Source organism: Carya illinoinensis, chromosome 6 (genome assembly GCF_018687715.1).
Source record: "Carya illinoinensis cultivar Pawnee chromosome 6, C.illinoinensisPawnee_v1, whole genome shotgun sequence".
Taxonomy (NCBI): Eukaryota; Viridiplantae; Streptophyta; class Magnoliopsida; order Fagales; family Juglandaceae; genus Carya; species Carya illinoinensis.
The window spans coordinates 20,860,166-20,876,410 of NC_056757.1; the positions used below are offsets into that span (position 1 = coordinate 20,860,166).

Below are 16,245 nucleotides of genomic sequence, written 5' to 3' on the forward strand. Positions count from 1 at the left end.
CCTTCTTGACCAGCCCTCATTTGTGGTTTGAAACCCCAAACCCTGAAAGCAACTGAGCCATGCATACGCCCATTTGGCTTGCATCATTTCATTCCCACTTGACTTGAATAATTTTTACAAGTAACCTCCTTCACCCTCCATGTACCTCTTTTACATATACCATGCCTCTATCTTACACCCTTGTACCGCCCATGATTAGTCCCCATTGGATTTGAACTCCAACCCTAAAAATTGAGCCTCACAAGCATGCCATTCCAATCTGTTTTTGCCCCTTCATTCACACTTCACTTGAACAACTCTTGCAAGCAACCTATCCAAAGACCTATACCCTTTGTTATATAGCCATGTCCTACAAATCCAAAACTCCTCTCCCTCTCTTTCAGTCTCCTCACATCACATATACACAACCAAAAAGCAAGCTTGTGACCAAGAAAGAGAGGAAGTGTGTTGTCAATTGGTGTTTGCGTCAAACGCTCCCATTTTTTTCTACTCAAAACTGATGCTCAGCCCTTATGCTCCTTTTTTTCTTTTTCCTCTTCTCACACTTCCCATTTTCAGTGGCTTAGTTACACACAAAAACTGAGTGAGTAGGAGAGTATGTTGAGGAGAGCCAATCGTTGTCCAAGTGTAAATTTATGTAAGTTCTCTTTTCCTATTTTTTCGTCTTCTAATTTTGATACTCGAGGTTATTAACATGTTAGCTTGAGTGTTAGAGTGATCTTCTTTTAACTTAAATGGTTGGATTTTGGTGAAGTTGGGATATGTTAAATTCGGCTATGCATGTTGATGGTTGATTTGGAATTTTTACTTGGAATTCCATGAAGTCTTAGGGGATACTTGGGGAATGAGATGAGATGAAAATTTTATGAATAATAATAAGATAGTTTGTGAATAGTAGTGAAATAGTTTTAGTTAAGTATTTATTAGATTTTGAGAAATGATAGAGAAAAAGTTGAATAAAAAATATTATAAAGTTAAAATATTATTAGAATATAATTTTTTAATATAATTTTTATTTTCAGATTTAAAAAAGTTGAATTATTTTTTATTTTTTGTTTAAAATTTTGGAGAAGTTTTAATGATTAGTTTGAAAGTATTTATATTTAAATGATGTTTGAAAAGGAAATGAGATGAGATAAGATGAAATGAGATGGGATGGGATAAGATGGAAACAATTTCCAAACATCCCCTTAGGCTTTTCTTAGCACTTTTATTTAAATGGAATTGGTGGCATGTATTGTGCATCTAATCTTGGGTTGAGTTTGTAAAACAAGAGCATTCACTCAAAATTTCATGAACCTATTTGAGTTGGTATAAAACCAATATGTTAGTGTGAGTTCTCTTTGAAGAAGTTGGCTCTTTTGAAATTCTTAAGTATGGTTTGGTGAATGAATCCTACAAAACCTTTGTTAATGGGAGTTAGATCTATGTATTTAGTTTTATTTTAAGCCAAGAAACTAGGGTTTAAGTAGAGTCTTTGATGAATACTCATGGATGCATGATTTTGATGCAAGCTTTGAGGTTCTTGCCTAGTTACTTGTTTTTAATCTTAAATATGGTTATGATATGATTTAAAACAATGCTAAGACCTAGCTAGGACTTAGCTATGATGAGCATGGGTGAGTATTTCAAGTAAATTTGCATGCTACATAATGATTTAGTCATATTATTCAAGAACAAAACAAGCATGTTTTCGGTTTAGGGTATTACGTGTAATCTGAATCCTAACTCTTTGATTCCATGAATTATGTTGCTTGGTGTTGTATAATATCATCTAGAAATGAGCTCTTAGCCTGATAGAACTTAGGATGTATAATTCTTTGAAGTCCTTAATGATCATTTGCAATTGAAAAGCCAAGAATACTATGTTAGGGTTTCAGGTAGTGTAATTGTTGTTGTGTTTGTGTTGGTTTCATCATATAATGATTATATAACCTTTTTGAATGTGAGTCTAGTGTCTTAACATGATACTAAATTTTGAATTAGGATATGGTTAGGTGTTAAATTTCGAATTAAGCCTTCAATGGTATGCAAACAAGACAAAAATCACACTAAGTGGAATTAATAGAAGCTTGATTCACTAATTTCTAAGTTCATAAATGGATTTACAATAGAAAATACATTAACTTTATAAAGTTTGGCGAAATTTGGGGCACATTTGTAATTATTGAAAGTTTAGAAGCTTATTTGTAAATTTCCAAGAGTTAAGTGGTAATTTTGCAAATAGTACTCTAGGGGTATTAAGCTATGATTTTTCTTAGTTAAATGAGATTTTCTAATTTCGGTATATCTCTCATTTTAGCTTGCTCTACTTATATGCAAGGGTTTTTATAAGTTAATTTATAACTTACTCTCAGTATATGTAGTACACTAGTTAATAAATGCCATGCTACATGATTCATGTTTTATATCAATTCTTGTCACATTTGCAATAATTATGTTATGTCATGATGCCAAATGACACAAGCATGAACGTCTATCACATGTCACATTCCTATGTCATGAAGCATGCAAGCTTATTGCGTTTTTATTTCAAGTCAAGCATTGAGTAAAATACTCATGGCATAGGTATTCTACTTTTTCTGAGTATTTCTGATGAATTGAATAAAATACTCATGGTATAGGCATTTTGCTTTGTCTGAGTATCTCTGATGAAGTGAATAAAATACTCATGGCTTAGGCATTTTGCTTTGTTTGGGTATCTTTGATAAAATAAATAAAATACTCATGACATAAGCATTCTGCTTTGTCTGAGTAACTCTGTAAGAACTTGAATAATAATGAATGAAATCTGTTTTAAGAAAGCAAACATGTTATGAAGTATGAAAGCTCTTATGTCAATGATGTCGTTTTTCTTGCAAGTGTAAGGTCATGTTAGTCATGCATACATGCCATGTTTATTATCATGCATGTTTTATAACTATTGGTAGCTTAATTGCTTAACTTGCTAAAATTATAAAATCTCATCGTGGTAGTCCCAACTACTATTCCCATCTAGAATGTTAGAATTTGTACCAGGCGAAGATGACAAATGGCGTGCCAGACTTGATGAGGCCTATTAATGAGAGACTCAGCTTGAAGGACCTCATGGAGTCCATCCTTCAATTTCTGAACATGATATTACTTTTGATAGCAGAATTGCATGAGCAGCTTGTGTGTGGTTAGAAAGCTTTTGGTTTTTGTAATTAAGTAGTTCTTGCTCCAATACAATGCCTCTTTTGTGTAAAGATATGTTTTGATAGACGCTGAAATCAATTTAAGTATTAATGTTATGGAAGTTATTTTGAGATTTAGCTTTTCTGGTGCAACTTATGTTTGATAAAATAATAATAATAATAATACCATTGTGATTATTGTATATTGCTAGAAATAATCTATCATGAACTGGAATATGCAAACTTGTGTTACATGTCTTGATACTTCAATATCCGTCAAATCTCAAGCAAAAGTTAAGGGTATCACAACTCCCGTGGGCTAGACACATGGATGGTTGTGGCAAAGGCCAAGGTCAAAGAGTTTAGGAGTGTTTTGGGCCTCAGAATGGTCCTAGTTGGCGAAGACCAACAATGAGCCAAACCAGGATCTAAAGGCTAAGTGGGATGCCTCCTTGGTTGTTTTTATGTTGGAGGAGGGACCGACAAATGCAAGCTCATTGAGGAACTACAAGCTCAACTCTACCAGGCGGTTGAGAAAGATTGTTGTAGCCATTATATAAGGTTGACCACTTCGTTTAAGGAGTCGAAGGCCAAATTGTGTATTGATCTTGATACTTTCACATGAGCTGAAAATCCTTACGATTAATTACAAGATTGTCCAGGACAAACTTCTCAAGGCCAATACTAATTACTTGAAGCTAGTTGAGTCCTCCCAACTATGGCGGAGGGAGGTTGAAAAAGCTGCCAATGGGCTGATGAACTCATCGAAAGGCTGCATGAGGCCAATGAAGAGGTGATTCGTCTTTCTACGACCCTTAAGTCCAAAACTAAGCATGGGGAATCAGTTGCAGCCTTGAACTTCAGACTTTATGGAGGTTCTTGTTGGCCAATCCTCGGTCAAATTTGAAGGATATGGACTTGCATGGAGTTCTACCTAGTGCTGTTCAACTTTAGCCATCTTGGACCCTCTGTGGGCTGATTTTATAACTGACACCTTTTTTGCCCATCCATTTCTCCTCCACCTAGTGGTGACTTCGGGAACTAGTCTTCCATTTGTAACTTGGTTTTGTAGTAGAAAGTTATGACAGAGAAATGCATGAGAAAAAATCATATTAACTAGTAATTGTGAGGTCTCAATTCTTGACTGGAAGGGATACCAAAAGCCTTTGCCTTGCACTCCATCTCTACTTATCCAAGGTATGGAAGGACAAAAGCCTTTGATTTTTTCACGTTGTCAAAGAGTGGAATAATGGTTTTTTATGTTGTCTAAGAGTTGAACAACGAAAATGGATGGTTGAGAGTAGGGTTGAGCAATACATGTATCGATCTTTGGCTCCACTATTTAGTAATGGTTTTTCGTGTTATAGTATGATAACATATAATTAGACAATATAATATAAGTTTAGTATAAAAATAAGTTAGATATTAATATAGAAGTAAATTAGCAGTGAATAATTTAGTTTTAATTTTTAATTTTTTGAAAAATTGAAATTTGAAAGCCCACAGAAAACACTTTTTTAAAATGCACAAACTATGAAGCTAAGAAAAAGTCCAAAGTTGAAAGTCTAAATTTGATTCCGCTCCGATTTGACTTTGATTTACACTCTGACTTTGTTATGATAATTTGGAGTCAGATCGGAGCCTACATAAGTCGGAGTCAGAGTTTAGATTTGAACTCCAACAAAGTCGGAGTCCAACTAAGTCAATGTTCACCACCAGTTAAGTGCCTAATCAAACATTTAAACCATTATTTCTTCTAGTAGCTGGATGATAACATGATGAAAATGATTTGTATAGTTCGATAGTGTGTAAGTCCTACACATTTTTTGAAAAAATAAATAAATTTGGACCCATATAAAAAAATATTTTTAAAGATATATCTTTTTAATAGAAGTGCGTAAAATTTAAGTATTCTAAATTTTATTTAGCATTATTAATAAAAAAATTATGATAAGAAGGATTAAGAGGATATCGTTTTAAAATATTGTTGTGTAAATGGTGAAGGGTTTTGCTACACAACCTCTCAATACCCCAACACTTTATCTTTTTTTTAATTTTTATTATTTTATTTTTTATCAGATATTTAATATATAAATAATGAATAAAATAATTAAATTAATTTAAAAAGAATAAATTCAAAAAAAATATTAAAAAAATATTAAAAAATTGAAAAAATGTGGGATGTTGGGGTGTTGGGAGGTTGTGTAGATTTTTTCAATGGTAAAATATGGTGAAGAGTGAATATTCATTTTCTAAAATTTAAGATAATTTCTTTTGTGGAAAAATAGAACGAGAACGAGAACCCTAACCCTAACTCGGCTCCACCGGCCCCTATAAAAGCCAACTGATTTGCTGAGCGGCCACCTTGTTCAGCTACGAGGGTTTTCTGAAGCAGCTCAGACCTCAAGTTGTCGCCATGGTACTCTCTCTCTCTCTCTCTCTCTCTCTCTCTCTCTCTCTCGATTGTTTGTGTTTCAAAGCCATATATATCTACGATCTAATTCTTCTTCTTATTTCTTGCTTCATATCGATTTAATGTTCTCTTCTAGATAAGTGGTTCCTCGATTTTAGTTCGCGCATCCATATACGATGTGTTAGCTTGCTTTGAAAACTTGAGAAAATCAAATAAATCCGAAATTTTGTTTTCGGGCTCTTCGAAAATTTTAGGACTCGAGAAAAATGAAGACTGCCTTTTAAGCATATCAAATCACAACCTGGTATTGCTTTTTGTCTGTAACCAAATGGTAATTTGGATGTTTGTATATTCTACTATTAAACAAAATTGTTTGCAGTTTATGGTATTGCAGTCGGTATCACTGGTTTGTGAGGTGAGATTATCTAAGATAGATGCACATGGCACCTTACTTTGATGCCATGTTAGTATCTGCGAACAGCTTGATATATCGCTTTGTTTTCTTCCTAGGAATTTGAATGGTAGGAACCCGAGAAGTGATTCTCTACTTGGATGACATTTTCTAGTGACTTTTTAATTGCTCTTTTTTAACACTGACATTAAATATAGTTTGGGTCGATTGCTGTTTAATATCTCTGTACTGATGTGCTATAAAAGCACGGTTTGCTATCTTTGAACGCTGCATTCCGAACTCTTATTGTGTGAGAAATGGAAATGGAAAGAATTTTACCAGTATATTTGTCATATTCGCCAATTAATTGAAGTCATCAGTTCTTCCTGTGCCTACTTCTGAAATTGTGGGCACTTTTATAGATGCCTGATGTTATGATCATAAAATGTGGAAATCCATTTCTTGCAGCATGGCCTTTTATCCATGGACTTGTTCCATTAGTGGGTAGAGTTACACAATCCTAAGATATTTAGTGATGGCTATTTTATTTAGAAGTTGGGAGGGCCTCAATGCATATTGTAACCTTGAGTCCAGGAGAGGTAGTGTGGATTTATTAATGATGGTTTTCAATAAGCTTGCAGATTATATTTTTGGATTTATATACTCCCTAGTGTGCTCTTTCATGTTTCCTTGAGTATGCATTGCATATAATGTAGGTGTACCTTTGCAGGTTTCTCTGATTGATATTTGCTAGCTATAACTAAAATGCAAGTAATAATGGAGAATGATAGCATCTTTTATTATTTCCAATCGCTTAAATGTATTTCCTTTATTTGAAACCCTTGCAATAATTAGGTGGAGGGTGTGGTTGTGTTCCTATATAAGTTAGGTCTTCTTCAATTCTCTGCCTGCTCATGTGTCTAACTTTCCATTAAAAAGCTCCTGGTATTAGTTTTGAAAGCATTTTGTTGATTTAAGAGGGAGATGGCTTCATGAAAGCTCGAGTTTTGGAAATTAAACCCCTATGCTAAAGTTTTGGCATTTAAGAGACCTATTCAGGAATCAAGTTTAGCCAGGATGAACATATCAAAATGTCTTTACAGGATGAGATGTAGTTTAGATGGATAGGTTTCGAACATAGCAAGTGCAATATTGGATTTTAGAAGAAGAAGGTCAGGAGGAATCCTTGGGGTATCCTTTGGTTGCTGGTTGAAATATTTGACTTGACCTAAAAGGCTTATGCAAACTGTTAAGTGAATGACTGTTAAAAATTAAATAAAGCGACAGAGCACCGAATAATTGGCCACATGTAGTGGGTAGTGCGAAAATGGTGATATTTCAGACACGTTGAATTGGCAAGGCTTACTTGAACAAAATTATGTTGGAAGTTGGTGGATGGTATCTGTCTATGTTCAGAGTGCTGGTCATGTTGGAGAGGATTCAGATTAGTTTGTATAATTTTTTTAAAATGATCCGATGTGAGCTTGCTCTAATATCAGTTGTTCATTCTTTAATGCATGCCTTCTATTTTGTTTATTTTCATTTTCCCTTGGAATGCAGGTGAACGTACCTAAGACAAAGAAAACATACTGTAAGAGCAAGGACTGCAGGAAACACACCTTGCATAAGGTTACACAGTACAAGAAAGGCAAGGATAGTCTTGCTGTTCAGGGAAAGCGCCGCTATGACCGCAAGCAATCTGGTTATGGAGGACAGACCAAGCCCGTCTTCCACAAAAAGGTCTGAAGTTAATGTTCACTTGTTTAGATTGTTCGAATCAATGCACAGCACAAAAAGATTTAATTCTTATTCTGATAGCTGTCAGGAGATATATTGAATTCTAGTTTTGGTCATCTTATTAATACAAAAGTTAGGGTGATAACATGTTCAATATTGACTTCATTTTCCCTCACTTTTTTTAAACAGGCCAAGACTACCAAGAAGATTGTGCTGAGGTTGCAGTGCCAGGGTTGCAAGCATGTTTCCCAGCACCCAATTAAGGTTAGTTAATTACATGGTTCTTTGGCTTCCCTGTTCCTTGCTTTATGCCAAGGCTTGATTATTGACCTGCATTTGCAGAGGTGCAAGCATTTTGAGATTGGTGGAGACAAGAAGGGGAAGGGGACTTCCCTTTTCTAAATGCAATTTTTTCGGTCTTATTGTATGCTGTTTTGCTTTTCTACCTTGTTGGAGCTTGAAAGCTAAAATATCGGATTATTTTTAAGTTAGTTTTGTTAGTCTAATTGCGCATTGAAGCTAAACTTAAACGCATAAGATATTTGGCGTGGTTAGAGATTAAAGCTGATAAAATCATCTTTACTGGCGTGGTTACCATTTCATTTGTTGTATCAGACGCAGTTAGATTAGATTTTTAACCCTTGGTTTTGTCAATTTACATCGTAACCTATGGTTTGGTGCGAGACCCATATTGCCATTTTTGGACAATGAGATGAGAAAACTCAAAATCTTCATAGATGTTTGTGAATAGTTGGAAGATAAGTTTGAAATTAGTAAGAATGGTAATAATAAATTATTTTTTTAATATGATAAATAATTTTAAATAATTTAAGAAAAGAAAAAGTGAGAATTTGGTGGCAATCGTGGTAGGCTCTGTTAGGCCCTGCCAGGGGGTGACCCAGATTGGTCCGCCCGAGGGGCACTACGGCCGCCAAGGTGTGGCCCAGATCAGAGTGACTAGCCTCCACAGCACGGCCCAGATCGGTCTGCCCGTGGTGCCTACTGTCTTTAGATGTTTCTGGTGATCTGGACTGCCAGTGGCCACGCTAACCATGGCATTAGCATAGCTGGCTGTCGGTATATATAATACTATAAAAGAAAATTAAATTTTAAAAATATGGGTAAAATCAACTGAGATTGAGGTGAGAATTGCTAGTCTAGTCAAGAGAGAAATCTCGAAATAGCGCATGTATATGTTAGTACAGTTGAGTTTTTAAATTTTTTTAAGTATTTTTTAAATAATTTTAACTATTTAAAAAATTAAAGTTAAAAGTATATAAATGAATATATTTGATGTACATATTTTAGAAGTCATCGACATCATACTACGAGGGAAGATGGGCCCAATAATAAAAAGAATAATTCTTTGAAGAGTGAGCTGGAGTAGATTTGGATACAAAAATTATTTTATCTGATTTTATTTAATTATTATAAATTTTTAAAATTTTAACAAAATATAGTAAGTAATTTAATTTCTTTAAATATTAAAATAATAATATTATTATTAATATTTTACTCAACTTTTAATTTTTATTTCAAATTTATTTCATTTCAACTCACTATCTAAATATTGCCAAAAATAGTAGTGCCAGGTTGTTGCTAAGCAATGATTGCTGGATGTGCCGCCTAGCACAATTTTGCATGTATATATATATATATATTTTTCTTTTTCTTTTTATATTTTTTACATATTTAAATATATATTTTCTTAAAAAATACATCAATATATTAAAAGTTACTTCTTTAATTATTAAGTAAAAAAAAAAATCAAATATATGAATAATCAAAATAAGAGTATAAACTCAGCAGTATAACATTTTGTATCAATAATTTCAGAACAACAAAATGTAGCACTCCCCAACCACCATGGTATAAAAGCCACCAATTGGGTATTTGTTCATGTCTCCCACCTTAGTACTTAAATATTTGTTCCAAGGAGCGGGCTACTCTGCCGCTAGTACTGCTCCAGCCTGCTCCATTTGACATTTATTTACTTTTTTTTTTATATATTTAACTATTTTAAAAAAATAAAAAAAATATTTCAATACACTTAAAATTACTTATTTAATTATTAAGTAAAAAAAAAAAATTACCAAACGATACAATTGAGCATTACATATTAGGCGGCAGCTTTTTTCTTATTCCAATACCTAAACCAAAATATCACCCGAATTATTCCAATTCCTAAACCAAAATATCACCGTAATTGGAATTTAGTATTTTAGTTCGAGTTTTAACGCTTTTGTATTACGGATAAAATTATTTCTATGATTCTATTAAAAAAAAATAATTATGTCAATGATTGGGTCAAAGGCCCAATTCTGCATTGGGTGGGCTTTTTGATGATGTCTGTGCAGTAGTGTGTAGTCGCTGTCAATTGTGAAACGACTCAAGTTTTGGGTGTGGGCTTTTGATGCTACTAGAAGGGCTGCTAATGTTTCTCTTATGGTTGCATTTGTGGTTAGAAGTTCTTCGGACCAAGTGTGCAAGATACATCGGACATTACATCAATTGGTAGCAACATAGGAGTGGCGTTCTCTTATTAATGCAACATTGTAGTTGATTTTCAAGCAATCTTGAAGGCAAAGTTGGTTTGATAGGATCAGTCAGGGCTTGATCTTCATGGGCAACTTTGATTCTTGTGCCAGATGACATCTAGGGGTACGCAGTTAGAAATGATGATATATATAGTGTGACTAGTCTAATGGCAGATTTAGGGGTTGCTCTAGTTTGCGGATGACTCTAATCCAATCAGTCATTGTTGAGTTTCTGAAATCTTGTGGTGTCTATAGGCCAAGGCTCTCTCTCCAAAGGATATGAGCAAAATGACAATAGATCAGGAATATATTCTCTAGGGCTTTAGGTTCTTTATAAGGGTATAGCAATTGTCATCCTAAAGGCCGGCATTATTGCTAAATCTTGCAGACTTGCACGAATGACTTTTATTGATAGAGTATTCTAGTTCATTTTAAACAGAAATAATTCTAGTCTTTCATGGATCTTTTGTTTTCAAAGATGTTTTAAGATAGGTCCCAACTCAGAAAAATGCGAAAGTAAATAACAAGTTTCTCTTCGGGTGAGAAAGTACCACAAAGTTTGAATAACCAATGATTTTTTCTCCCCCTTCATTGACGATTGTAGGCTGCTTAAATAAGCAAAACCTCATACAACGTAAACCACATAAACCGAAATAATAGGACTAACCACAAGACACAAACACACGTAAACAATACAAGAAAAACAGAACACAACTACATGAATTAAAAGGAACGTAAATCACGCAACAATAACTACTGAAGATCCATTTGCAACTGAAGACCGACTCATTCGCACGTCTCTCTACTAGACGACGACCCAGTCTTGCCCACCACTTTCCACGTGCCTTATTGGTTCCGTCGACTGCCCACTAGCATGCATGCAACGTTCTTTCACGTATGGTTTCATCCCAAATATCTGGGATTTGGCTTATGGGCCCTCCCAGATCGCCGTGGCTTATCAATGCCTCCCCCAACAAGCGGATCCTTGTCCTCAAGGTCCATACTCGGAAACATTTCCTTCAGCTTGGCTGTTGATTCCCACGTTGCCTCCTCGGCTGGAAGATGTTTCCACTGCACCAAGCCTTCTTCAACCAGCTGAGTTCCTTGCTTTACCCAACGGTACTCTAAAATAGTTTGAGGTTCTAAGATGACTACCCCATCGTCGGAGAAGGGTGGTAGCTCAACTTGTTTAGTTTCAGCCATCTCCCCGTTGACTTCCCCGCTAACCTGGTAGCGTTTAAGCAGCGACACATGAAACACCGGGTGAATGCGTGCTTCCTTCGGCAACTGTAGTTTGTATGCGACTGACCCAATTTTCTCGAGAATCTGATAGGGTCCGTAAAAACGACTAGCGAGTTTTTGGTGTACCCGTTTAAAGACAGTTTGCTGACGATATGGGTGTAGCTTCAAAAGCACCCAGTCACCGATATTGAACGTAATGTCCCTCCTCTTTTGATCTGCCAACTGCTTCATTCGATTCCGCGATCTGTCTAAATTAACCTTCAATTGTCGTAGCAGTTCATCTCGGCTCATGAGTTGTTGGTCAACTTCGTGTACTAGAGAAAGGCCATCCTTGTACGTCGGAATGGAGGGTGGTAACCGTCCATACAGAGCCTGGAACGGAGTCATCCCAGTCGAAATGTGGTATGTTGTATTATACCAATATTCAGCCCAAGGTAAGTAGGAACACCATTTCCGTGGCCACTGATGAACAAAACACCGTAGATACTGTTCGACGCAACGGTTGACAACTTCCGTTTGGCCATCCGTTTGTGGATGGTATGAGGAACTTAACTGCAGTTTGGTGCCCGACATCCTGAAGAATTCTTGCCAAAAATTGCTGATGAAAATCGGATCCCGATCGCTAACAATAGACTTGGGCATCCCGTGAAGTTTGATAATGCCTTCCACAAATTTTTCTGCCACATTTTTTGCAGTAAAAGGATGACTTAAGGTGAGGAAATGTGCAGACTTACTGAATCTGTCGACAACTACCATTATGGTGTCCCTTCCTTGTGAGACCGGTAACCCTTCAATAAAATCTAGGGTAATGTCATCCCATACTTGGCACGGAATTGGTAGTGGCTGAAGGAGTCCGGCTGGAGCCAAGGTCTCTGTTTTAATTTTCTGGCAAACTTCACATCCTTTTACGTAATTCTTCACTGCTCCATGCATCCCAGGCCAGTAAAATTGCTGTCCTAGCTTCTTAAATGTACGTAAGACACCCGAATGACCCCCCACCTTGGTGTCATGCATCTCGTGCAGCAACTTAGCCCGTAAGGCTGTGTCGTTCGGAACAACGATCCTTCCCCTGTAACGTAGTAGTCCTTTGCACCATGTATACGAACTTCCAGGTTGTTCCGTGGCCACACGACTTTTTGACTGGATGTAGGGGTCATTTTCTGCAGCTTTTTTAATTTCATCCCACAAGCTAACCTGCGGAAAGAAAATATGTTGAAGGACGGGGCTGCCCTGTATTCGAGAGAGAGCATCAGCTGCAGAGTTTTCTTGGCCCGGTTTGTATGTAATTTCATAGTCGTAACCCAAAAGCTTTGCAACCCATTTTTGCTGCTCCGGGGTTGCTATTCGCTGCTCTAGGAAATATTTGAGGCTACGTTGATCGGTCTGAATATAGAATTTCTGGCCTAGAAAGTAAGGCCTCCAGGTGCGTATGGCTTCGACGATAGCCAACATTTCCTTAGCGTATGTCGACCATGATTTCTTAGCCACTCCGAGAGCTCGGCTCATGTATGCCACTGGCTTGCCACGTTGAGATAGAACTGCTCCGATGCCTTCTCCCGACGCATCCGTTTCAATGGTAAAAGATTCATTAAAGTTTGGCATGGCCAATATAGGAGTGGTCGTCATGGCCCGTTTGAGAGCAAGAAAGGCACGTTCAGCTTCCTCGTGCCATCTGAATTGCCCCTTTTTGAGAAGATTGGTGAGAGGTCGAGCTATGATGCCGTAGTTTTTGACGAACTTCCGGTAATAACCTGTCAAGCCTAAAAACCCACGTAATTCCGAAATGTTAGTGGGTTGGGGCCAGGCTACCATAGCAGCAATTTTATTGTCATCCACTTTCACGCCTTGACTAGTGATGATGTGCCCCAAGTACTCCAGTTCTTGCTGCCCAAATGCACATTTGCTAGCTTTTACAAAGAATTGATGCTGCCTCAATATTTCAAAGGTTTGCCTTACATGTAATAAATGGTGATCCCAATCCGGACTATAGATTAGAATATCATCAAAGAAGACTAATATAAATTTTCTAAGATGCTGACGAAAGATGGAGTTCATGATAGCTTGAAACGTTGAAGGCGCGTTACATAAGCCGAACGGCATTACTAAGTATTCGTAATGACCATTATGTGTCCGGAAAGCAGTTTTTTGGATGTCACTTGGTTTAACTCGTACCTGATGGTAGCCCGCTCGCAGATCGAGTTTGGTGAAATAAGAAGCACCGTAGAGCTCATCCAACATATCATCTACTGTCGGTATCGGAAATCGGTCTTTAATGGTTGCGGCGTTGAGCGCCCGATAATCTGTGCAAAAGCGCCAATTCCCGTCTTTCTTTTTTACGAGCAATACGGGTGATGAGAATGGGCTAGTGCTGGTTTGAACAAGCCCAGACTGCAGCATATCCTGGACCTGCTTTTCGATCTCATTCTTCTGATAATGTGCGTATCGATAAGGCCGAACGTTTATTGGTTCGGTTCCTTCCTTAAGGGTGATGCAGTGGTCAACTTCCCTTGGTGGTGGTAAGCATGAGGGCTCTATGAATAGATCAGAAAATTCCTGCAATAAATTTTGCATGCTTGGATGGATATTCATCTGTGGTTCCGCTTGAGCGATCTGGAAGCATAACGCAAACAGCGTTTGACTGGGATGAAATTCCTTGGTTAGCTCCTTGAGTGACGCTGCTTGGATGTCTTGCCCTTCGACGCCGATCAATCTCCTGGGTTGGTTTTCCCATAAAAATTCCATAGTCAATTGTTTCCAGTCGCACACCACGGAACCCAGTAACTCAAGCCATTGAATCCCCAGTACTATGTCCAAGCCTGTGAGAGGTAAGGAATAAAGAGTTAAGGAAAACACAGTGCCCTGCAAATTGATTTGTACCTCCTCGAACCTTCCTTGACATCTGAGAGGTTCTCCATTGGCAACCCGAACGGTGAAGGTCTCTGTTGGTACCACCGGTAATCGCAGCAAGTTAGCTAAGCGCTCACTAATGAAATTGTGAGTCGATCCGCTGTCAATTAATATAATGACGTCGTGGGCACCGATTCGAGCCGCTACTCGCATGGTCTTAGGCGCTGACCAACCCGTTAATGCATGCAACGTAATCTCTGGTTCGAGATTCTCCTCCTGGTGTCTTCCCGTATTTCTTTCCCCATTGACGTCATCATAGATAACGTTGTTATCGTCCTCGTAGCCCTCCAACATGAGTATGCGGGGCCCCTGACATCTATGACCTACAGTAAAACGTTCATTACAATTGAAACATAAACCTTGGAGACGTCGTCGCTGCATTTCCTTCCAACTCAGTCGTCGAACTGGAGCGACAGGTGCTGCCCGATTTGCTGGTGGAAGAGCTGGGGGAGCTCGTAATGGTGGTGCAGGTCGTAAGAACCTCCTTTGTCTCATTAGTTGGTCATCTCTCATCCTTGCGAAACGTATAGCATCTTTCAAAGTCTGTGGTTTAAACATACGGATTCCATCCGAAATTTCTGTCTTCAAACCACCCATGAAGGTGCCCACCAGAGCCTTCTGTGTCCAACCTTTGACCCGGTTGCCTAATTGTTCGAATTCCCGTTGGTAATCACGCAGGGAACCCGTCTGCCGAATTCGGGACAAAGCCTCGTCAAAGTCTTCGCAATCCGATGGCCCAAAGCGTGCCCATAGTTCCTCTTCAAAATCGATCCATGAAAGAACTCGACCTTCCTCTTGAAAAGTCCTGCGAATCCATTGCCACCACTGGTTGGCTTCTCCTTCCAAATGGTAAGATGCTAAAGAAACCTTTTGGTTATCGGGAGTGTTTTGGAACTCGAAAAACTGGTTCACACGGTTGAACCACTCTGTCGGATCATCTCCTGAAAATCGAGGAAATTCTAACTTTGCCGTTTTGGAGGATACCACAAACCGTCCCCCATTGTGACCTTCACGGTGTTGAACGCCTTGGTTTGGAGGTTCTTGGTCGGCAAGGAGCACATCAGAGAGACGGTTAAGAGTCTCTTCAACATGCCGCAGTCGATCCACCATGACCAGCTCCATCCGGTGTAGCCCCTCTTGAACTTCACCGAGTCCAGCCTCCAGATGTTCAATTCTCTCTTTATTGGTTCCCATATGAAAAATTCAACCTGGCTCTGAGGCCAAGATAGGTCCCAACTCAGAAAAATGCGAAAGTAAATAACAAGTTTCTCTTCGGGTGAGAAAGTACCACAAAGTTTGAATAACCAATGATTTTTTCTCCCCCTTCATTGACGATTGTAGGCTGCTTAAATAAGCAAAACCTCATACAACGTAAACCACATAAACCGAAATAATAGGACTAACCACAAGACACAAACACACGTAAACAATACAAGAAAAACAGAACACAACTACATGAATTAAAAGGAACGTAAATCACGCAACAATAACTACTGAAGATCCATTTGCAACTGAAGACCGACTCATTCGCACGTCTCTCTACTGGACGACGACCCAGTCTTGCCCACCACTTTCCACGTGCCTTATTGGTTCCGTCGACTGCCCACTAGCATGCATGCAACGTTCTTTCACGTATGGTTTCATCCCAAATATCTGGGATTTGGCTTATGGGCCCTCCCAGATCGCCGTGGCTTATCATTTTATTTGTGATTGGGTTAAAGAGGATGGACAGTTTAGGTGGTTTTGGTCCTTTGGATCTCAACATGATAGGTCAATTCAATAAAAAATATCTTAAAAGGTTTTTCTATTCCAAAAAGGGTGCCCTCCTTTTCTACTTGGGGAAAATGTCTATAGAGGATGTTA

General features: G+C 38.0%; 1 protein-coding gene across 2 annotated transcripts; it reads left to right on the forward strand.

Moving 5' to 3' along the window:
• Window positions 1-5,416: 5,416 nt before the first annotated feature.
• Window positions 5,417-8,298, forward strand: LOC122314442 (60S ribosomal protein L44). Of its 2 annotated transcripts, XM_043130059.1 has the most exons (4): window positions 5,417-5,574; window positions 7,520-7,699; window positions 7,886-7,960; window positions 8,039-8,298. In XM_043130059.1, the coding sequence occupies exons 1-4, from the start codon at window positions 5,572-5,574 to the stop codon at window positions 8,096-8,098; spliced, it is 318 nt and encodes a 105-aa protein (XP_042985993.1). In that variant the 5' UTR covers window positions 5,417-5,571; the 3' UTR covers window positions 8,099-8,298. The 2 variants fall into 2 exon arrangements, with proteins under 2 accessions (XP_042985993.1, XP_042985992.1); XM_043130058.1 differs by lacking the exon at window positions 5,417-5,574 and having other exon boundaries at window positions 7,514-7,699.
• The last annotated feature ends 7,947 nt before the right edge of the window (window positions 8,299-16,245 follow it).